We start from the raw sequence: 23,725 nt of genomic DNA, 5'->3' as shown, positions 1-23,725 counted from the left end.
CAGAGAAACCCGCGGAGACCTGAAGTCAGTACATCAGCCCAAAGGGAGAGGAAAAAGCGGGTTGGATTTGACCTTGAATTGCAGCTGGCAAACTTTGTAGCCCCCTCAAAGGCTCCAAAGTGGTGTATGATGACACGAGTGAAGACTTCTGGGTCCTGGCTTCACTGAGCCAGCTGCAAGTTACACGTTGCGTCTCTGGGTTCAGAACCTGCTGCCTGGTGTGGGAGGCCTGCGCTCTCATGCTCAGCCTGCACCTCTGGTGTCTGGGGGACCCGGAATGGGCTCTGCTGTGACAGTCAGAGTCCCACTCCTGCCCTGATGCCGTCCCAGAGGGCATTCCGACAGCTCCTGAGCATGTGTGTCAGCGCGAGGGTGCGGGTTGAGGGCACAGGGCCTGGAGGGGCTCTTCCCACCCCACCACACCCCCTCCTGGTGATCGACCCCTTACTGCCCAGAGCCTTTTGGAGGCAGCTGCCTCTGGTCAGTGTGGTTTACATTCTTTCCACATTCTGCCTTGTTGACGTCCTGTGTACTGTGAGTGCCCATTCAAACTGGGAAGCTAGTGCGTGCAGCCCCCTGATATTTCTCACTTAAAGGCAGGAGAGAGGGGGCTGTCCCTGAGCAGTGCAGGAGGCTGATAGGTGGGCATCTCTGCTGGCCATGCCTACCCCGAAATCCAGCCACTGTACGGGGGCCACTCGGAGCCCTGGGTCTGGGGCTATGACGTCAGCCCCCCGAGCTCGCTGTCCTCCCCCAGACAGGAGTGAGTCCATGTCTGGAGTTAGAGGGATGGGGGTAGGAGAAGGAGAGTGAACTACTGTCAGAAATCCCTCTCTCTGGCTGCGAGGCCCTGGAGCTGCCTGGACCTCCTACCCTCCTTCCTGGTCCCCTCTCTTTCTGAACTGGACATGAGCCAGGGCAGAGACAGGCCTCAAGGGACCCTGGAGCAGCTTGGTTTTATTCTGTTTGTACAATGAGAGCCCGTTCTAGTCGAGTTAACTGCAAGAGCCTAAGTAAAGTGTGTGGTTTCCAGGAAGTGGCCATTTTCCCTCTCCTGGGCCGGACAGTTCTGACTCCTGCAGGGAAAATTCAGGGACCATGGGAGCTGTGGGTGGGCACAGGCCATGACTGACACCTTCCCTGGCTCCTCCCCACCTGCGTCCTGACTTGGTCGATCAGTGGGTCAGGGGAGTGGGGAGAGGCCCCCAGCGCCCCCATGCACCGAGTAGCAGTGCTGTGCCTATTTCCTGGGCTTCTCTAGCCCCCTGTCCTGGTCATTCCTCTTGGCCTCAGGGGTTGAGGGAGGGCAGAGAGCTTCCCATGAGCTGCCTGCCCCTGACTCCTCGTCCGGGTGAGGCGTGTGTGCCCAGATGGAGGTTGAGGTCGGGATCACTCGTCCTGACCCCTGGTGTTGAACTCCGTCTGTGTGGGGAGGCTTTCTGAGAAATCCTGTGCGCCTGCCTGGAGCACACAGCCTGCCGCCCACGCTCCCACTCCCTTGCACCTGCCTGGGCGCCCGAGTCCTGGCTCCCACCATTGTGCCTCTCCCAGGACACTCAGCCCGCCCTGCGGCTGCGAGGGTCCCCACCCCTTATCATCTGGAGGCCCTCCCCTGCTGGCAGGCTCCCTGACAGGCCGCCTGGAGAGCCAGTCCTGTGATGGGGTTTGAAAAGTCATCATTACTGCCCGGCTGTTTAGCTGTTGTTTTTACAGCGTGGGTAAGTTTAAAAGAAATAATAATAATCATATAAGAAAGACTCAGCCACAGTCAGCCTGCAACATGCTATTTGCATTTTTAAGGAAACACTTCTTTGAGACAGCCTGGGTGAAAGGTCACTATTTGCATATAAATGGAAAAGAAAGTGTACGATGCTGGAAGTTACATCTATATTATTTTCTCAGCAGTGAGCTGCTGTTGGAGAGATTAGGGGACGTGGCTTGCGTTTGGCTTTTATTGAATAGAGAAAGCACCAGCGAGGCTGATTTAGAAGCAAAATAATGAGAAACGTGCAGAGCGATGGAACTGCCGACTCCCCTGCCCCCACTTCTCTCCTCTCATTTTCACCTAAACTCAGCAAAAGCAGGTCTGTCTTTGCTCCACTCAGCAAGTCTTCATTTTACTTCTCTCTGAATTCCAGCAAAAAAAAGAAAAAAGAAGAAAGAAAAAGCAAAACTTGCCCTCATTTCCCCATCAGTCCTGTTTGCATTTCCTGCCAAAAGCTGATCTGATGGGTGGTACTCCAGTGCTGCCTCCAGACCCTGGAAACCAGGTCACAGACAGGCCTGGAGCAGAGAGGGGGAGAGGGTGGGGAGGGGGAGGGGCCACCCAGGTCAGCGTTTCTGGGGGCGCCAAGCACCCCACCCGCCTGTTCCCGCCCAGGACCCGCAGTGTCCAGGGCAAGAGTGCCACTCCCCTTTGGATTTCCAGGCTTGTCAGATTCCCCCGAGGGCCTACCCTGCCCTGGCTGTCCCCGGCTCTCCAGCAGGTGCTGGGAAGCCAGCCCTGACCCAGGACTTTTCAGCCTTGCTGTCTTCTAGGAACAGTCCTGGGACCTGGGAAGCAGGAGGGCCCTGAGGAGACCCTGGGGCTCAGCTTCAAGCTCTCATCACAGATGCCTCCACTGACTGTCTGTTACTGAAATCTCACCCCCAGCCATGCTATTTTAAAAAATATTTATTTATTTACCTGTGCCGAGTCTTAATTGCAGCAAATGGGATCTTCAGTTGTGGCACGTGGGGTCTAGTTCCCTCACCAGGGATCGAACCTGAGTCCCTTGCCTTGGGAGCTCGGAGTCTTAGCTGCTGGACCACCAGGGAAGTCCCAAATGTTTTTTGAAACAATCTCGAATTCACAGAAACTTTTCAGATACGAAACAGTTTTTTTCTGACCCGCTGGAGGTATATCTACCAATCTGTGCTTTTCACCCAGAGGGGTTTCCAACGAAGAAGTTCTAGAGAACTTCTTCTCTAGAACCATCCATCACTTGGGTCGTCTGGTCCTCGACAGCGTCTCAACAGTGGGCTCAGGACCACGTGGTGTGTTGGTCTTGGTCAGACAAGACTTGTCTTGGCGACACCCACTGTAGCTCTTTCCTTGGTTTGGGTGTTGCCATCCCAGTGTCTCTAGCTGCAACAACACTTTCCCCTTTGCGATGAATAAATATTGGGTTGGCCAAAAGTTCATTTGAGTTTTTCCACTAACCCTAATACCTTACGGAAAACCCAAGCAAACTCTTTGGCCAACCCAGTTATTTTAGGGGGAAATGCCGAATTCTTCCTCAAACCACCAATTTATTCATTTTTATTGATGTCTGAATGGACTGACGATTTATTTTATCCAGTGGATTATAATCATTACTTTGATGCTAAGATTGTTCAGTGCTGGCAACCGTGTCTGATGTGCATGTGATGCTCTGAGCTCTCCCAGACCTGAGCCTGGAGCCACCCCTGGACCTAGTGTGGACGCGCTCCCAGACTTTCAATGCACGTGTGTGTGACATGCACACACACCTAGATTTTCTTGAAAAGCACAGGTTCATCCTGACAGCTCTGACTCCAGTTCCCCCCAGGATACATTCTAGATTTCTCCCTCTCCACATGTGTAACTCCTTCTTCACCGCTGTGAGAAATCAGGCTCCTTAATATGCTTCTTATTTAATCAGCCTAGTTTCTGTGCTGGGCCGCTCCTTACCCTTCCATATGCACTTGCCCCGTCTGTAGGCTCCGACACTCGCTCTTGAAGGACACCCTACACTCCACTCCAGGCCGGGCCTTCAGGGACCCCATTTGTCTGGGACCGTAGGTTTATGGGATGTGGGGCAGGACAGACCCAGCAGGACTCACAGCCTCAGGACCAGAATCTTCTGCTGCTGCCAGCTGCCTGCGTGATGCTGAGAATCATCTTTATTCATTTATTTTCATTGCTAGGGCAATCACACACACCAGGTTATTTCTCATAAAGCTTTGCTTTTCTTGTAGATAATTTTCCTGTCCCTTGCTAATTTTCTTAGTGTCCAGTGGGAAGCATGCTTTTGAGACAGTCTGGGAAGGGTTTTTACTCTGTTGGGTTGAGATGAAAGTAGGAGAGAATTTTTCCTTTTGAGTGGGAGCTGTGTTTATTTAGTTGTCCTTGGGACTCTACGGGGGATTGGGTCCAGGACCACCTATCCAGGATTCCAAAGTCCATGGATGCTCCAGTCCCTTGTATGGAATGCTGGAGTATTTCCTGTAACCTACATACATTGTCCTTAGATTTCAGACCATTTATCTCTAGGTTACTAATAACACCTACTACAATGTAAACGTGGGCTTCCCTAGTAGTTCAGGTGGTAAAGAACCTGTCTGCGATGCGGGAGACCTGGATTTGATCCCTGGGTTGGGAAGATGCCCTGGAAGAGGGCATGGAAATCCACTCCAGTATTCTTGCCTGGAGAATTCCCATAGACAGAGGAGCCTGGCGGGCTACAGTCCATGGGGTCAAAAAGAGTCGGACATGACTGAGCGACTAAGCACAGCACAGCACAGCACAGCACAATGTAAATGCTGTGCAAATTGTCGCAAACCAAGTATTCTTTCTGGAACTCTTTGGAATTTTGGAGGGAGTGTTTTCCATCCATGTTGGTTGACTCTACAGATGCAGACCCTGCAGACATGGGGACAACTGTACCGGATTTCAGGGCCCAGACTTTCCGTGGGTGTGGTCACTGCACGGCTTTAGGGCGGGGTGATGAGCTTCCAAGGGTGCCTGAGACCTGGTGAGAGCTGAGGAGGCTGGCCTCTCCAGGCCAGACACACAGGTGGGACACAGGGCCTGTCTGCCTGGTTGGCTCGTCGTGGGAGGAGGTCCTGATGTGGTGGAGGGGGAATGCGTGTGGTGCTCTGGGTCCTGGTGCAGCTGCTGTGCAGAAGTGGTTGTGGGGTGGGGTGGGGTCTGAGATGCCTCTCCCTGCCCCCAATGGCCCATTCCACATCCTCTGGCTATACCCCTGGATGCAGCCCTATCTAGGCTGCAACTGGCTCTCCTGGTGGGCCCCAGATCACAGGCTCACAGAAGCCAGGCTGGGAGAACTAAAGGCAACCCACCAGACCTTCTTCCCTTACGAGAGTCTCCGGGGGCGGGCAGTGGGTGGGAGGTGGGGAGCGAGGCTCACTGCCCCTCCCCCGAGACTCCGCACCACTAATCTAATTTCTGTTTCTATGGGTTTGCCATTTCGGGACATTCTGTAACTGAGGAACGGTACAATATGTGATCGTTTTCTCTGATTTCTTCCACTGAGCCTGATGGTGTTGAGTTTCACCCGCTTTTTATTGCTAAATACCATTTGGTCATATTTTACATTGTCCATTCAGCAATCAATGGACATTTGGGTTGCTTCCTTTTTTTTGGCTAGCGTAAATAAACCTGTGATGAAGAGTTGTGTACAGGGCTTTGTGTGGACATGTATTTTCATTTCTCTTGGATCTGTATCTGGGAGTAGAATTGCTGGATTCTGTGGTAAGTCTATGTTTAATACATTGACGGACCACCAGACTGCTTTCCAAATTAGCAGTGCCACTCTGTCCTCCTGCCAGCAGGGTACATGGGCTCCCGTGTCTCCATATCCTGCCCAATACTTATTGTCTGGTTTTTTTTTTCCATCATAGCCATTTTAGTGGGTGTGCAGTAAGATCATGTTGTGGTTTTGACTTACGTTTCCCTGATGACCAGATGATGAGCAGCTTTTATTGACCATTTATATGTTGTCTTTGGATGAGTGACTGTTCAAATCCTTTGCTCACTTTGTTTTTCGGCCACACCCAATGGCTTGAGGGATCTTAGTTCCCCAGAAAGTGCCAAGTCCTAACCATTGGCCTTCCAGAGAATTCCCCTTTGCCCACTTTAAAATTAGGTTAATTTGTTTTATTCTGGAGTAGTATGAGTTCTTTCTGTACTTTAAATTTCTTATTGTTGTTCGGTCGCCAAGTCATGTCCGACTCTTTGTGACCCCATAGACTGTAGCACACCAGTCTCCTGTGTCCTCCACTATCTCCAAGAGTTTTCTCAAATTCATGTCCATTGGGTTGGTGATGCTATCTAACCATTTAATCCTCTGTTGTCCCCTTCTCCTCCTGCCCTCAATCTTTCCCAGCATCAGGGTCTTTCCCAATGAATTGGCTCTTCCCAGCAGGTGGCCAAAGTATAGAGCTTCAGCTTCAGCATCAATCCTTCCAATGAATATTCAGGTCTGATTTCCTTTAGGATTGACTGGTTTGGTCTCCTAGCCATCCAAGGGACTCTCAAGAGTCTTCTCCAGCACCACAATCAAAAGTATAAATTCTTCAGTACTCAACCTTCTTTATGGTCCAACTCTCACATTTGTACATGACTACTGGAGAAACCATAGCTTTGACTATGCGGAGCTTTGTTGGCAAGGCGATGTCTCTGCTTTTTAATATGCTGTCTAAGTTTGTTACAGCTTTCTGTCCAAGGAACAAATGTCTTTTAATTTTGTGGCTGCAGTCACCATCCACAGTGATTTCAGAGCCCAAGATCTGTCACTGCTTCCACTTTTTTCCCCTTCTATTTGCCAGGAAGTGATGGGACTGGATGTCATGATCTTAGTTTTTTGAATGTTGAATTTTAAGCCAGCTTTTTCACTCTCCTCTTTCACCCTTATCAAGAGGCTCTATATTTCCTCTTCACTTTCTGCCATTAAAGTTATATCATCTGTATATCTGAGATTGTTGATATTTCTCCTGGCAATCTTGATTCTAGTTTGTGATTCATCCAGCCCAGCATTTTGCATGATGTACTCTGCACAGAAGTTAAATAAGCAGGGTGACAATATGCAGCCTTGTGGTACTCCTTTCTCAATTTTGAACCAGTCAGTTGTTCCATGCCCAACTCTGTTGCTTCTTGACCCACATATAGGTTTCTCAGGAGACAAGTAAGGTGGTCTGATATTCCCACCTCTTTAAGAATTTTCCACAGTTAACATAGTCAATGAAGCAGAAGTAGATGTTTTTCTGGAATCCCCTTGCTTTCTTTATGATCCAATGAATGTTAGCAATTTGATCTCTGGTTTCTCTGCCTTTTCTAAACCCAGCTTGTACATGTGGAAGTTCTTGGATCACATACTGTTGAAACCTAGCTTGAAGTATTTTGAGCATTACCTTGCTAGCGTGTGAAATGAGTGCAATTGTACACTAGTTTGAACATTCTTTGGCATTGCCCTTCTTTGGGATTAGAATGAGAACTGACCTTTTCCAGTCCTGTGGCCACTGCTGAGTTTTCAAATTTGCTGACATATTGAGTACAGCACTTTCACAGCATCATCTAGGATTTGAAATAGCTCAGTTGGAATTCCATCGCTTCCACTGGCTTTGTTTGTAGTAATGCTTCCTAAGGCCCACTTGACTTCACACCCCAGGATGTCTGGCTCTAGGTGAGTGACCACACCATCATAGTTGTTTGGTTCATTAAGACCTTTCTTGTATAGTTCTTCTGTGTATTCTTACCACCTCTTCTTAATCTCTTTTATTTCTGTTAGGTCCTTGCAGTTTCTGTCTTTTATCGTGCCCATGCTGGCATGAAATGTTCCCTTGATACCTCCACTTTTCTTGAGGAGATCTTTATTCTTTCCCATTCTATTGTTTCCCTCTATTTCTTTGCATTGTTCATTTAAGAAGGCCTTCTTATCCCTCCTAGCCATTCTCTGGAACTCTGCATTCAGTTGGGTGAATCTTTCCCTTTCTCCTTTGCCTTTTGTTTCTCTTCTTTCCTCAGCTATTTGTAAAGCCTTGTCAGACAACCGCTTTGCCTTCTTGCATTTCTTTTTTGGGGGATGGTTTTGATCACTACCTCCTATACAATGTTATGAACCTCTGTCCAGAGTTCTTCAAGCACTCTGTCTACTAGGTCTAATCTATTTGTCACCTCCACTGTATAATCATAAGGGATTTGATTTAGGTCGTACCTGAATGGCCTAGTGGCTTTCCCTACTCGATAAAATTCCCTCATCAGGTATGTGATCGGCAAATGTTCTCTCCCTGTTTGTGGGTCCTCTCTTCACTTGATTGATAGTATTATTTGACTTCCAAAAGTGTTAAACTTTGATCATGTCCAGCTCATACATTTTTTTCTTTTGTTGCTTGTGATTTTTGTGTTGTAGTAAAGAAACCACTCCTGACGCAAAGTCAGGAAGATTTACTCCTGTGCTTTCCAAGAGTATTAACTGGGATGTTTAGATCTCTGATCTATTATGTGAATTTCTACGTATGATATGAGTTGGGTCCAACTTTATTATTCTGGCTTTTCTATGTCCCGTCATCTGCCATATCAATTTTAGAATTAGCTTATCAATTTTTGGACACAAATGAAACAGCCTGAGAGGCCAAAAGTGGTCAGATAGTGGTGAAATTCAGAAAATAACAGGCAGAATTCTGGGCCAGGACTAGGAGCCAAAGACTGAGAGCAGGGAGGGGAGGAGTCAGAGGGGGAGGTGATAGGTGGCCAGCCAAGCAGAGGGAGGAGAGGCTGGGGATGGGGCGGGGGCACCCCGGGGGAGGAAGGAGGAACTGGGTGTGGGCGCAGGATGGGCAGGTGACCAGGACTTTACGGAGACTTTCCAAGGGTGCTGCTTTGGTGGAGGGCTGTGAGCTGGCGTGGGGAGTGGGGCCAGAGTCAGATCGCTGGGGGTCACTTAAGAGATCGGATTGTGAAGGGTGTGGAGATGTGGAGCCCGGGGTCTGGGGTGTGGAATCCAGACAGATTGAGCTCTGTGAATGTGGATGCCTCAAGCTTGTTGAAGAGTTGAGAAGCCCCAGGGAAGGGCCATTAGGGGGATGAGCAAACATTTGAGAGGAAGACAGGCTTTGGTTGCTACTCCGAGGACACTTGTTTATGAAAAAAAGATTTTTTTGTTAACTATTTGTTGATTGCTTGGTTGGTTGTGTCAGGTCTCAGGCGCAGCACGAAGGGTCCTGTTGTGTCACAGGGATCTGCTCTGGGGTTGGTTGTGTCCGGTCCCAGTCGCAGCATGAGGGGTCCTGTTGTGTCACAGGGATCTGCTCTGGTGCATGGACCCTAGTTGTGGCGTGCTGGCTGAGCCGGCTGAGTTGCTCTGTGGCATGTGCAATCTTAGTTCCCTGACCAGGGATTGAACCTGTGTCCCCTGCACTGCATGGTACATCCTTAACCCCTGGACCACCAGGGATGTCCCTGAGGACACTTTAATTGGCAGTGGGAAGAAGAGCCTGTCAAGCCTGGGGGGAGAGGTGGGCTCAGCCAGGATGGGACAGAGTGGGGAGAGAGGAAGGCAGGGGCTCAGGGTCTGACTGGTCCCACCCGTGAGAGCATGGGAGAGCCAAGATGTGGGCTCCCTCCAAGCAAAGATGCTCCCCCTTTGCTTGTTGGATGAGAGGCAAGTCACCAGAGACATAGAATCTAGTGAAGACCCTGAAGACATCTCGACAGGAGTTTCTCGTGAGCCCACAGGGTCTCTATTTCCAGAGCTAGACAGTCCGCATGCCAAAGTGGCACGTGCTGGGGATGCCTGATCCAACCCTGATTGGCCCTGAGCGTGGGCGTCCTTTGGGACTCTGGCCCCAGGAGGGAGATGCCCTGCTCTGCAGCTCTGATGAGGCTGCTCATGGGCCCTGGTGGCTTTTCTGAGCTTGTCTGTCTGCCAGAATCCTGTGAAACTGAGTTAGGTGGGGTCAGATGCTGGGACAACATGGAGCAGGTGGTCCTGAAGGGACATCACGGCCAAGGCCGCTGTCCTTGCCACATGCTCCCATGCGGCCCTTTTGCTCTGTGTGTCTGGGAGCAGGGGTTCAGAACTCACTAGAGACCTCCTAGCCCAAAGCAAGGGGTCTTAAAGAAAACCCTCCTCACTGCCGACTCCTGATACGAGGGCAGAGTCAGCCCTCCTCGCGGTCCCTGTGTGTCTGGCGCTCTAAGTCTCCGATGGCTCTTCCTCCCACCCTGTGATGGAGACGGTGGCTAGCAGGGCAGGTGCAGGCGTGGGGGCTGCCTCCATGGGCTGAATGTCCGCCGGCAGCACGACTGCTGGACGGGGCACCCGGCTGGCACCCCCCGTTGTGTGTAGGGCCCTCCTTTGGCCTGGGGACTCTGCCATAGTCTGGGCTTGGTGGGGGGACATCAAGTGCCACCTCTGTGGCAGCCGGGTGGACTGTGTCTGTACACGAGGGGTCTGGTCTGTGGTGGGGACATATGTGGGCCCAGTGGGAGACCAAGAGGGCCCCTGGTTTCTCCCAGCAAAGGAGAAGCACTGTCACATTTTACTGTAGTGACTGTGGTTTGCTATCAAAAGATTCCCAGGAAAAGGAAGGATTGATTGAAGGACTCCATCAATCATGGATCCTTGTGACATAGTTCTGCTCTTGTGTTGTGTGCCTCCTGCAAATGTCTTCTGCATCCTGGGGGCAGTGCTGTTGTGAGGGAGTGGTGCTGGGGCAGGTGTCCTCAAGGCCCTTGTGTGAGGCCTGAGCAGGTGTGGGGCTGTGGACACGTGACAGACCACAGGGAATGTGGGTGAGGGGGAGAATTCCCTCAACAGGGCTTCTCCCGGGGAGAGAGCAAAGAGGCCCCTGTGAGCAAGCAGAACACAGAGGGCCCTTGGCACAGACTTGGCTCTTAAACTTCTGGGCTTCTCTGAGGTTGGAGCGCTTTTCAGACACGTGCTGAGAGTCTATAAGGAGAGAACCATCCCTTTCAAAAATCTCAGGTTGCCCCTTCCCTCCAATTCCCATGGAGGCCTGCCAGGGTTAACCACTGTTTACATATGTCACCATGACGGGGAATTTCACCAGAGCCTCGCAGATCAGCCCAGGGTGCGGGCCTCTCATGGGAGGCACATGTGGAAAGGGAACCCCACTTGTGGCTGGGGATTCTTGCCTCTGTTGTCACTCTGTCACGAGGGGCAGGGTCCTCGTCCCTGTCTTCAAGTGTGGCATGTGCCCCATGACCTGAGCCATCCTTGTTGACTCATCTCCCGAGTTTCCTCCCTTCCCTCCCCTTTGACAGGGACTATCTGCTCCCTCCTCACCACCCTCGATGTTTGCCGCACACCTCTTAGGGATCCAGGGCCCTAGGCAACTCCTGCCACGGTGTGGGTGAGCCTGTTTCCTCTCGCTGTCTGCTGACGACCACAAGGTACCTGGCCCAAGATGTCCGGTTCCCAGCTCTCAGGCCGAGTTCAGTGCTCGCCTGTTCAGGGTGAGTTCAGGGCCCTGCAGGTGACCCACAGCTCAGTGAGGGTGAGGCATGCAGTAGGCACACACAGCAGGTGGTTTAACCCATTCCTCTGAAGGTGATGCATTAGGCTGTTTGCCAACCCATCTGCCTCCCTCTGTTTGTGCTACTGGAGTCACAGGAGGCCCTTTAATAGATGGAGGCATTTCCAGACAAGAGGACACTGTGGCCGTAGCCACAGGGCTGCCCGGGACAGGACCAGTGAAGTTAGAGGAAAATAGTGTTCGGGAATGCACGTCGAAAATGTGAGAAGAAAGATGAGGGGTGTGACAGCACCAAGCCTGACCTGCCTTCAGCAGATCCAAACTCACCTCCAAGGAGAAGAAAAACGCAGGAACATTCATTTCCTGTTTTTATTGTTGGTTACTTCGTGACCTTCCTTTGAAAGCTGCTGTTGTAGAAAGCTGGTTGTCATGGAAACAGGGAGTGCCGTTCAGGGAATAGGTACACAATGCATTTCTTTGTCCGGTCCAGATGATGCTTTAGCCTCTGCTTTGACGTGTGAATTTATGTGAGGAATTAAATATTAACTGGAGGTACTGCCCTAGAGAGAGGCAGACAGAAGGAGAGGAAGGATGCTGGCCACCTGGGCAAAGCAGAGGCAAAGCTTTGGGCCTCACCTGACTGGCACCAGCCCCCTGTTCGGAGTGGCCATGTTAGAGGAAATGTGCCCCCACTCCCCGACATGCCCCATAAAATAGTGCCACAGCCTATTTGATGATGATTCTGGGTGTGGGCACTAGAAGCCTCTGAGGAATGTCCCAAACAGAGAGTGATTTTCCCCAAAGAGCTCCTGTCTTTTGTCCCTGAAGCAGCCATGGGGCCGTGACCTTGGGTGTCTTTGCGGTACAAGTGCTGTGTACAAGAGTGGGCCCAGTTTCTCTATTTCTCCCCTTGAGCTGGCGTTCATTAGGTTTTCTTTTTCTGACTCTCAGAAAATGAGTTCCGGGGTGAGCTTCTGAGCCAGAGGTGGACACACGGAGACAAGGCCGACAACTGTAGGACCCCGAGACTCTTCCTGGGCGGACGTGGCAAGGTAAGGCACTCGGAGGGCAGCCCCAGGGTCTGGGCCCTTGGGTCTTGGCAAGAGTCCTTCTAACTCCTCAGCGTGGAGTGTGGGGGCGACTTTTGGTCTAGTTGTTATCAGTCCAGCTTAGGCAAAGAGTAAGTGGGGGCTAGGACCATCGATGATTTGGACACTTTAACATTAAAGGAAGACAGGTGACTCCGAGTAGGCTAAAACTAAAATGTGACGGCAGGTCCCGTCTGCCAAGTCTCTGCCCTGAGGCCCCATCATATGCGGCTCCCCAGGCACACACTCCCTGCTCTCTGCTCTCCCTGGGCAGTCTTCGCCGCAGGAACTCCTGAGGTCTGCTGGCTTGGTTTACTGCCATCTTCCCAAATGGGGCCTGTGGTGCCCTGCTCATACCTGCCTGGATCTGGCTGGTGGAGGTGGCCCGGAGTCTCCACTTCCCGGTGGTGCTCCAAGCCCAAATATCACATGTTCTTACAGCTGCACCAAGCCTGTAATTCTGGATGTCCTCACTCCCCATGACGTGCTCTGGCAAAGCCAGGTCCCCAGGCTCAGGTGACCCTCAAAGATGGAAGTGGGGTGACAACAGGCTTGGTGGGCATCCCTTCCCAGATCTCAGATTCTGACTTCTCGTATACTCTGACATGAACACACTCTCCATCAGGGATCCAAGCCATGACCCAGAGCATGGCCACCAAGAAGTGGCGGTCCAGAGTACAGACAGGCAGGGCTGTGAAGTTTGAAGTGGCAACCTCTTTTGAGGGTGCTTGTATTTTTTCTCTTAAAGCCCAACACTTTCCTCCTGAATCTGGGGACTGAAATGTACAGGGATGGGTCTGTCCTCGCATTGCCTCAGGCTCCTCCACTCACACTTTTATCCCTGTGTGACCATCAGTGCTTTGCTGAGCCATGTTTGAGTCTGGTGCAAAAGGAAAAGCCAGGAATGCCGGCGCAGTCTTTATTTAAATCGTTGTTCTTTTGTTCCTCGTGGAACATTTGCATTGATTTAGATGTTCTAATAAATACATAAATAATTTTCCTAAATAGATATTTTAAAAAGCAAATGTTCTTAGAAACTATCACAGGCATTTATGTTCACCAATCTACAGAATATTAATTTAGAAGACATCATAATTGGTTACTTTCTCAGTTTTCACTAGAAATTAAGGTTTTTAAGAGTTGAGGACTCTATAATTTAAATATGTAATTAGGGAAGAATTTCAGTATATAGTAGGAAAGTAGGATGTGTGTTTTCAATGAACAAGGTATGAGGAATGGAATTGCATTTTATTAGGGGAAAAGATGGAGAAGGCACTGGCGACCCCCTCCAGTACTCTTGCCTGGAAAATCCCATGAATGGAGGAGCCTGGTAGGCTACAGTCCATGGGGTCACGAAGAGTCAGACACGACTGAGCAACTTCACTTTCACTTTTCACTTTCATGCATTGGAGAAGGAAATGGCAACCCACTCCAGTGTTCTTGCCTGGAGAATCCCAGGGACGGCAGAGCCTGGTGGGCTGCCATCTATGGGGTCGCACAGAGTCGGACACGACTGAAGTGACTTAACAGCAGCAGTAGCGGCGGATGTTCTAAAATGCTGCATTAAATTGTTATCTAGTTTTGTTTTCCCCTTAAATTTGCATCTGACTGAAAGTGGCACTCACCTCACCCATCCAGCCCCAAGCATTCAGACATCACATGACCAAGAAGCTCCTTGATTTGAGGCCAGGGGCTCTGGGTGCTTTGTCTCCACAGTGGTTGGTGCTGTGGATGTGATGGGTAGGAAGGCTGCACTTGCCTATGGCTCAGGTGTGACAAGATTGCAGGGTGTGGGACCTGCTGGGAAAAAGCTCAGTGGCCGTGCTCAGCTTCTCCCCCAGGGCCAGCGTTTCACAGCTGCTCCATTATGGTCATTTCCTCTAGTTTGGGCAGATAAGGCCCTAGTTACTGCTCTGAGCAGAGAAGCTAAGACCAAGAGTGGGCCAGAGAAGGAGGGACTGTGGGCCTGGCACCAGGGGCACCGTCTGACTGAGGAGGTGGAGAAGGGGTGGGGGCACAAGAGGGCAGAACACATACAACAGAGGCCTGGCCTGAGAAGGAAGTGGGGAGCTGAGGAGCTCGTGGCTGGAGAAGTCCTATGTGGGAGGCAATCACAGCTGCCTGGGCTCTGAGTTCAGCACCAGGCATGTGGACAGCTCATAGGTGGGTCTGGAAGTGGCTGACAGAATTGTTGTGTGCTTGTCAAAGTGCTGGGCATTGGGCTTTTTTTCTTTCTTAACTTAAGGAGAAAAGGGTAGGTATTTGTCAACCCCTTCTTGACCTTGAAGAATGAAGTATTTGGGCCCCAGATTATGGGTGTTCAGTGGATGGCTAGAGATATGCAACCCAGGAGCATAGTGAATGCATGGGTGCTCAGCAGGGCCTCCTTACTGCCTCCCCTAGTGGATGCTCCTGACAGGGGAAGGGGTAGCACGCGGTGTGCCCTCTGACCAGCCTCATTGGATGTGGCTAGATTGCTACCCCTCAGAAGTTGGCAATTCCATTTATGTTGAAGTTTTAAACAGATGGGCCCAGACAAGGCTGCTTTATCAGGATGTCTATTACATAGCTATAATTTTAATGTAGGGGTTACAGTGAGCCGTGATCTCATACTTAGAGATCTCATGCTTAGAGATGTCAGGAGAGTCCCTCCCAAGATGGGTATTAAATAATCCTCCGTGGGGTGTCCTTTCTACAATCCAAGGAGAGGGCTGGTCTATGCAGCTGCTTATGGATTGAACAATGGGTGGAGTGTCAGAGAATTTCAGATACACACTGGGATATTCCCAAGGGCGGGACACCGATAGGAACCAGAAGTGCTGTGGCAGTTGTCAGGAGGTGCAGGGGTGTGCCTGGGTGGTTTAGCCTCAGCTGACAGAGAATGGAGAGCAGGATGTGTGCTGAAGGGGAGGTCCCTGAGACAGTAGGACTTCTCGAAGCAGAAGGCAGCTCTTGGGGCTGCCTGGGCTGGGGGCTGGGGAGGATCCTGCTGGAAGGCTTGGGAGAGGGAGCAAGGGACATACTTGACAGCTGCTCTTATGTCCTTAGGGGAGCGTCTCCCCAGATGTGGGAATGTGGATATGCCCAGTATTCTGCCCCCAGGCTGTGCAGTGGTGATGTGCCTGCTGGAGGCGCTCTTGGCTGTGCACACGGGACCAGATCATGTCCTCCTCTGCCCCCTCCTCCCCCTGCACCCCTTGGTTTCATTCAGTTAGATATCTCTACCCTCCTCGTTGCAAAGTCATCCCTTCCTTCTAGGCAGGTTGCTTGGTCTCGGGAGTCAGCAGAATTCCTTGTTTGGGTCTTCCCAGAGGAAAAAGGACTTTGTCACTCAAATAATCTTGTACGTTTAAAAAGTTGTCCCAAGTTCATTCTAATTCCCCAGCTTTGCAGGCTTTTGGATGTGTTCTAAGTAAAATGGAACGTGGCCTGTTTCCTCCAGCCCAGAGCCAGCGTGGGTCCTCTGTGGCCTCAGGGGCCTGGACTCTCCTGCGACTCGGGGCTCTGGTTTCTGCTCTGATGGTCTTGGCCACCTCCCCCAGTTCCAGGATCTCAGTAGACGTTTCCGATTGTCCCCATTTGTCTGTCTGTCTGCCTGTTTGTCTGACCTTACATAATACACCCTGAGCAGTGAATGAGGTCTCTGCAGGGAGACACTGACCTCAAAAACATGAACCAGTGAGCTTATTTCAGATGGAGATGAGCAGGCACAGAAGGAGAGTGAGAGAGGGGGTGTGAAGAGGGAGGACACAGGCCTGACCCCCCAGAGGTGCTGGCCACACAGTGGTGCACTTTCTCTGTGGGTCAGAGGCACTTGCTTCCTGAGGCCTCCTTCCCTGAAACGTCCTCAGATCATCGCTGATCCATGGGGCCTCCCCACCCCTGCCCGGGCTCATGGCTGAGCAGCTCCTTTCTCTTGACATCCCCCCTTCCCTGGAGTGAGACACCCACTGCCTCAGGTCCCATAGCTGGTGCTGTTCAGGCCAGGGCCCCCTGCAGGGACCGGAGAGGCAGGTGATGTCCAGGGCCACACAGGGCCAGGCTCCAGCATGGAGTCTGTTGTCCAGCCCTTAGCTGTGTGCAGATGGGCAGGGACATGGTTTAGGGTGGAGAGATGGGAAGCTCTTCAGTTGTGAAGGCCTGGGAAGAACCAGGAAGAAAAGAGATTGAAAAAGAGAGAGTCAGAGAGAGACAGAGAGACAGACAGACAGAGGGATGGGGGATGCACCCCTCTAGAAACCACCGCCAGGTCCCTGAACTAGGCAGGGGGTGGGCAGACCCTCTGGGGAAAAGGTGAAGTTCGGTGCAAAGCCCTCTGGGCCTGACTGGATGTTCCTGGGGGAGAGCCCACTCTGTCCTGTGTGTTCCTGGAGTCCTCACGATCACAGCCCAAGAAGCTGCTGGTTCAAGGTCACTCAACACGACCTTGGTCCCAGAGTGTGTAAACGTCCAGCTCGGGGAACTCAGGTTTGGCAAGGGTGCCACGGGACAGGTCTTAAAGGGGCTGGTCATGTGAGAGCTGTTTACATTTAAGAAGAGCTTACGTGATTTATTAAAAAATACAAAGCAAGGGACTTCCCTGGTGGTCCAGTGGTTAAGACTTCAGGCTTCCACTGCAGGGGGTGCAGGTTTGATCCCCACTTGGGGAACTAAGATCCCAGGTGCCACGTGGCACAGCCAGAAAAAATTAAAAATAAGAAAACAAACAAACAGAACTAAGCATCGCCACTCTCTTGAGTGAGACCATCTCGTGACACAATAAGGCAGGTTCGGAGGAAGGACAAAGAAACCGTTCTTGCTGGTCAAGAGATGTGGCTAGTGCTAGTGTTTGCAGATTGTTCTTCTGTAGTTTTCCTACTGAAGCCAGAATGACTGAAGTATTAACCAGAGCAAAGAGTGGGTTTGGGGAGCACAGGGCAGCTGTGGACAGGCAGCTGGTGGCAGACAGCGCAGACCTGTCCTTGAGAAGGCCTCTGGCCCCTTGTGGGGGACGTTAAGGCTGCTTGGCCGGGACAGGGGCCTTTCACCCTCCAGGCAGTAGGCCACTTAGCTACATGAGGGCTTTTCACAAACAGGCAGGGTTGGTTTGTTCTTGGAACAGGGGAAGAATTTTCAAAAATAAATCAGTCAAAAATTGGGAAGTGTTTCATTGTCCTAGCCTATCTTCCCGTGGTGGCAGAGGTGGTGCAGCCAGCAGGCCGAGCAGTGCTGCCCACCGACACGTGGGCACACGGGTGCTGCGGGCCAGAGGACATGGACAGCCGCCCTTGGAGGAGGAAAGCAGGGTAAGTCCAGTGGAGCTAGTCAGAGTTCAGAAATCGAGGTTTACCTGCTTGCACGTCGATGTGGCTTCTGGTTCTTACAGCTGATGCTCATGTTGAAAGGCTAACCCTAGTTCTTCCTCCCTTAGTTCAGTTTTTTTTTTTTTTCCCTTTTACATCAAAACTCTGTGCACTGAGGAGAACTTCTTACTTATTGACCATTTGATGCAGATAAATTGCAAATGGAAAGGTGCTCGGCAGAATGAATGGCACAGCTGTCAGCTCGTCGACGTGAGCTCCCAGTGTGAGAGCAGCCCGCACGCATCCTGCAGCCCTCTCCATTTTGTGCTCTTTGAATAATTTATCTGCAGGAAATCCAAATTGCCAAGGCCCGCTTTAACCCAGCAGAATGCTTGCCAATTTTCTTGGGAAAACTGACAAAAAAAGAGGTGTAGATTGCATTTCGGCTGAGAGTGGCTGGGCAATCAGAGCTCGGCCCCTTTGTGCCGCTGCATCGGAAGCCACTGCGCCGGGCTCGCGCAGACGACATTTGAAGGCTCATAAATGTAATGAAGTCCCTTTGACACCTGCTCCTCTCTTCACTTTAAATGTGAGCCATTGGTCCATGGGGAACCTCCGCTTTAAAAATAGAAATTATAGTAATTGTCTTCCGTGCTGTCGGGAGGCTGTAAATGCATGGCTCTCAGCTCTACTGCCTGCAATCGACGGCTGCAAGAATTACCCCAAGTTGAGATTTTTTGTCCTTAACAAATCACATGTATGCTCGTGCTGCGTGGGGGCAGGGGGGCTCACTTTGCAAGTTCCAACTTATGAACTGGGGGTCCATGGGAAAGGTCCCTCTCTTCCTTCCTGGGTGGGACCTTAGATGCTGGACCTGTGCTGGTTTCTGGGGACAAAGCCCCTCTCTGCTGCTCCTTTCTGGGCATCTGGCTTTGCTCTGATGGCCATGCAGTGGCAGGAGGGTGGGGGTGGCTTCCTCCCCTTCCTGGCCACAGGGCACACCTGCTGGGTAAAAGTCCCTCCTACCTCCTGCCCAGACCCAGGCTGAGGATTCTCTGTGATGACCTTTGCTCCTGGGGGCATCCCTCCCCTCCCAGGGTTCTGCCTCCATTCCCTGAAGGACAGTGTGGGCAGCATTCCCATGGAACTGGGTCTGGGGCAGAGAATGGGGGGCGGGAGCTCTGATTGGCTCGGGTAGGTGGTTGGGTGACACCAGGGTCTGGATTATGTCGGGCACCAGCCCCCCTCGGGGGCTCCACTCACTCTTTCCTGGGGGAATTGGCATCTCTGGGAGGGTGACCTGCAGGTTGGGTCTAGATGACCCCTCAGCCTGCACTCCTACCCCAGCCTGGCTCTCACCCCTGACTCCTTCCCACCCCCAGAGCCAGTGCCGTGGCACATGGCTGATCAAACTCAGATGAGCTGTGAGTCCAGGAGATGTGCAGGATCTCTAAAAGTTAGCACTAAACAAAAATCCTAGTCATAATTTTTTCTATTGATACTGTTGATAATGTTTTGGATAGATCGGGCCAAGTAAGGTTTAAAATCAATCGCACCCATTTCTTTTTATGCTTTTTAGGTGGCTTTTAGAAAAGTTTAAATGATATGGGTGACTGACACTCTATTCCACTGGGCAGTGTTGCCTGAAAACCCCTGGCTGTGGGGAGCACCCCATCTCATGTAGGAGTGGCCAGGTCCCCAAACTCAGGCTGTGTCCCCGGGATCTCCCTGGATGGCACCCAGTAGAGAGTGGGAGCCGTCCACTCGAAGCTTCGTGGAGTTCCGCTCAGGTCCCAGGCGCCTGTTTCTAACAAGACAGGCCTTGTGTGCCAGGATCAACTGTGGGTGGAAGCTGGGTTCTCAGCACGGTGGGGTGGCTCTCGGCAGTGGGGTCAGAGTCTGTGGCGGGCACTGTCACCAGGAGACCGTGCGTTATGACATCGTGACGGTAACAAAGGTTTAGTGGGCGAGGCTTCCTCCTCAGGCGTGAACCTGGGGGGGGCGGTGGGGGCACGCTTGGGCCCGGGGTCTCCTCCCAGAAGCACCGTGCCTCACCTGCTGCTCCTGGTTCTCAGCTCGTTCCTGCCCTGTGAGCCGTTCCTTGTCTCCTGGGTCAGATTCACAGGCACCAGCGACGCTGGAGCCAGACGATGGCGTAGGCCACGCTGCAGACACAGCAGTGGTTCTGCTGGGTCCTGTTAACAGCACGGTTGTTTTTACTTGCAGATGAGTTTAGAAAATGATGAAAAGAGAGCTCGTACAAGATCCAAGGCCCTCCGAGGTGAGTGCTGCCCTCCCCTCCCAGCTGACTCTGGCCAAGAGTCCCGGGTCCTGAAGCTATAAATGCCACTCCCAGCAGCTGTCCTCAGGAGAATAGAGTCCTGGAGCAGTGCCTCGGCCCTGGGATGCACCTCCCCTGCTCTGGGCACCTGGGGCTTCAGGTACCTGGTGGCTTCAGGGCTCCTCAGCCTTGGGCTGCCTAAGAGGGCTACCAGGGAGGCTTTAGGGCCAGAGGTACCTGTGGGGATGGAAATGAGGAGCAGACCTAGCTCTCCAGAGGGGGAAACAAAGCTGCATTAGACCTGCTCTGTTTGGAAAGGAAAGGCCGCCAGCCTTGCATCACCAGTCTCTCTGCTCCCAGGATATTAGTCTTCGTGCTGGAGGGGGTGGGGATGTCATTGGTTGAACTGGCAGTGGGGTGGGGAGAGGGGCGGAGGCCCTTCTTGCTCTGCAGGGATCAAGCCCTGACCCCTTGGCAAGCCTCACCTCCCCAACACCACGGGGTACATGCTGCTCCTGTATATGGGTGGCCTTCAAGGAGGGGCTGGGCGCCCTGAGCTTCCTGTGTCTGCCAGTCAGACTCCGGAAGTTTTTGCCCAGTGGCCCATCCCTGAGGGACCAGTTTCTTGGGCCACCTTCTGTTCTTTGTCTGGCTTTATCTGCTGGGGGGTTTCTAACCAGACACTGACTTCTACATGCAATTAGGAAAGAGACCCTGTCCTGCCTGGATGGCCCACAGAGCCTGTCTTGTGTGGGGCCTCTGTCTGAGTCTGTAAATCCAGGAGCCCCCAGGGAGGATCTGGCAGGGGCACCGGCTTGGGGGACCGTGGATTCACTAGACCCCAGAGGATATTCCAGGGGGCCGGGGAACATGGGATTCAGGTCTAAGGGGAATTGCCTCCACGCTTCAGCCCACTTGTGCTGTAGGACAATGTGCCTTTTTCAATTCTACTTGCACACAAGTTCCCTGTTTCTCCTTCTCTCACTCAGCTCCCCTGGAGCCCACAGGAGCCGACCTCAGGTAAGATGTGGTGCTCGCTGGTGACCCCCTTTTTCCTAAAATGGCCTGCCAGGCACTTCGAATTGCCCAGTTGCCCCTGAGCCCCCTGCTTTCTGTGACAAGGTAGCTCCCCTTCTGGCCTGTGTCCAGCCGTCCTCGCCCTGCCTTGTCCTCTGGCCCCGTGTCCTGGTGCCACCATGCAGCCAGCCTTGCATGGGGGCACAGAGGTGCTGACAGCGGGTCCCCAGGACCTCCTGGCACCGTGGTCCTCAGCCAGCAACAAGGTGCTGTCTTAGTGGTTCCTTGACCAGAGACAAGGGTCCGGGTGTCCCACACCCAAGTCTTCCACTGGACTGAGAGCAGCAGTGGCCTGTGTGTCGGCTGAGCTCTGTGACTTTCCAGATCCCGGGCCGGTCTCTCGGGGCACATCCTGAGCAGGAGGGAGACGGACACACAGGGCTTTGCTGGTTGAAGCAGGAGGGGCCGGCCCTCTTCCTTGGAGGTAGACTTCCCTGTCTGCAGACATCTGTCCTGGGCTTGGCTGAAGGCTTTGTGTGTGGGGCGTGGGGAGGGGCTTAGGGAGGCCAGAGAGACCACACCCCGCCCGCAGCACCACCCACTTGGCCTTTGGACCAGAGGCTCTGTGGATCTAGGCTCTCCTCAGGTCTGCCTGCCAGCCCTGGGCTATTTTGCCCAAGCAGAGATCCAGTGAACAGTGTCCAGTGAGTGGCCAATAATAGCAGCCTCCCATACCCCGTCTTTTCTGAAGAGGGGTCGTGGTGACGCATCTGGGTCAGAGCACTAGAGAAGGAAGGGAGGGCCCCAGTGTACCTGGTCCAATTTTATAAACATCCTGGGAGCGGGGGCCAGACTTCAACTTGTGACTGAGGTAACCTGCCCAAGGCCACTTGGAGGGATGGAGGGACTCTGAGTGTTCCCTCCTGCCCCTGGGGCTGCTCTGCCCATGCAGTGGGGTCAGGCGTGACACCCACACCCTGATGGCAGGTCTGTGGGCTTCCAGACTGGTGGCTGGAGACAGACAGAGCTTTCTAGACACTGAGGGAGGGGCTGCTCTTCTGTGGGGCCACTGCCCCTGCCTGGAGTGACTCCACAGAGCTGCGCGGGCCTAGGGCATTGGCCACATCCATATTCTCAGAGGTGAAGTCTCTCACTGGACAGTGAGCACAGCTGGGGCTGGCCCACCTTATTCTTAACCAGACAGTAGTCAAGTGGTTGGCCTTTGCCAGTCAGGAATATGAGGACCCCAAACATGCCAGCGTGTCTCTAGCCTCTGAGGCTGTAACGTGGAGGCGGGAGGGCAGAGGGCCTGGGAGGGGTGCTCAGAGCCCCACAGGTGGCAGGTGCTGCAGTGGCTGCACCGTGCCGTCTGAGCTCAGGGACTCTCATGGAAGCACCGGCTGGGGGTGGTGTGGCCCCACGTGTGAAGTGGAGAAACTGAGGCTCAGAGTATAACAGCTCATGCAGTCAGAAGAGTTGAATCACACACCCTCCTACACAAAGACTGGTTGTGGTTGCACGGCTGGAGGGTGGGATGGGTGGGGACAGAAGCCAAGCCAGGCCCCTGGGAGCTGCCTGGAGGGTTGGGGCCTGTGCTGCTCGGAGCAGCACAGGCTGGAGAGCAGGTCTCCCGGAGGACGCGCTGCTCCCCTGGGGCCATGTGATGTTCACCTGAGGACCTCCTGGGGACAGCAAGGGGGAGGAGGCTGTACACGGGACTTGAGCTTCAGTAACAGTGTTACATTTGGCAACAGATACAGTAAGGGAGGAAGTTGGAAAGGCAAACCAAAGGGCTAGGTTTCTCTTGACACTTTGAAGCCAAAGTGACCCCAAAATAGATTTGTTTTGAAATCTGTACACAACCAGCATAAGGGATTGTGTGACCATCCAGGTTTTGTCCACTTTTGTTGATCTCGTGGTCTCACCCTGTTTACTTGGTAAGGGTGAGACCCGTATGCAATCTGATGGGGAAACTGGGGAGAAATGTTCTAGCGACAAATGTTCTCAGCAATCCTTCCTGTTTCGAAGAATCGATGCTCAGAGGAAAGTGGCTCCTCTGTGCTAAGGAGCCATATGTGGTCCACCTGGAACTTGCCTCTCAGGCCTGAGCAATGCACTGAGATTGCGTGTTCAGCCCGTGGGCAGGGACAGGCGCTGCAAGCCGGACTCCTCCTCTGGGCACACCAGGTTCTGTGGTGGGACAAGCAGTTGAGCCCCCATTCTGGCGGAGCCTTTGTGGTGGGGCCTTCGTGGTGGATGCTGGCACAGGGAGAATGACCCGTGGAGCAGACTTGCCCCTGGGACGGCAAAGGAATGCTTTCGGAATCACCTGGTGGGAGGATGGGTCATGGAGAAGCTGTCCCCATGGGACTCACTTTGTGGACAAGGGACTTGAACCTGTGGACCCAGAACCTGTGGGGCTCCCTCCCCCACCACAGTGGCCCCCTCCTCTGCTCAAGCAGAGACCCTGGGAGCAGCTTGCTCTCGCATCGTGGTTGCTAGGACACAAGCCAGGACTGAGCAGGACTCTCAGCTGCCCCCTCCCACCCGTAGCCCGTCAGTTCTTGCTCTGATTTGAGGCGAGTCCCTGAGAGAAGATGAGAGGTCTGTTGGCCTTTCCCTTTGTGCCAGTGGAGAACGAGTAGACCCTGTCCCTTGTCTCCATGGACTCATCTGCTGTCCCACAGCTGCAGGAGGCAGGATAGGAGGGAAGGAAGTGGGCGGGCCCCTCTCGGAGCACCCTTGGGGCGTCTTCCTCTTCCATGAGAGATGCCTATCTGTCTTGCCTGCACCCTGGTTCCCAGCCTGCCTGTCCTCAC

The 23,725-nt window shown here is 52.8% G+C and overlaps 1 protein-coding gene across 4 annotated transcripts in view; it reads left to right on the top strand.

The window, feature by feature from the left end:
* The window catches only part of MYT1 (myelin transcription factor 1), a 61,368-nt gene that overhangs the window by 5,857 nt on the left and 31,786 nt on the right, over positions 1–23,725 (top strand). For all 4 annotated transcript variants that reach the window (XM_019972805.2, XM_070801228.1, XM_070801226.1 and 1 more), the window contains exons 2-4: positions 12,190–12,290; positions 19,835–19,889; positions 20,879–20,909. In XM_019972805.2, coding sequence (XP_019828364.2) covers positions 19,835–19,889; positions 20,879–20,909 — 86 coding nt within the window. In that variant the 5' untranslated portion in view covers positions 12,190–12,290. The remainder of the gene's footprint in view (positions 1–12,189; positions 12,291–19,834; positions 19,890–20,878; positions 20,910–23,725) is intronic.

This window comes from Bos indicus, chromosome 13 (assembly GCF_029378745.1).
Source record: "Bos indicus isolate NIAB-ARS_2022 breed Sahiwal x Tharparkar chromosome 13, NIAB-ARS_B.indTharparkar_mat_pri_1.0, whole genome shotgun sequence".
NCBI classification, from domain to species: Eukaryota; Metazoa; Chordata; class Mammalia; order Artiodactyla; family Bovidae; genus Bos; species Bos indicus.
Note: the sequence above shows the minus strand (reverse complement) of the source record. Positions and strands in the feature narration are given on the sequence as shown.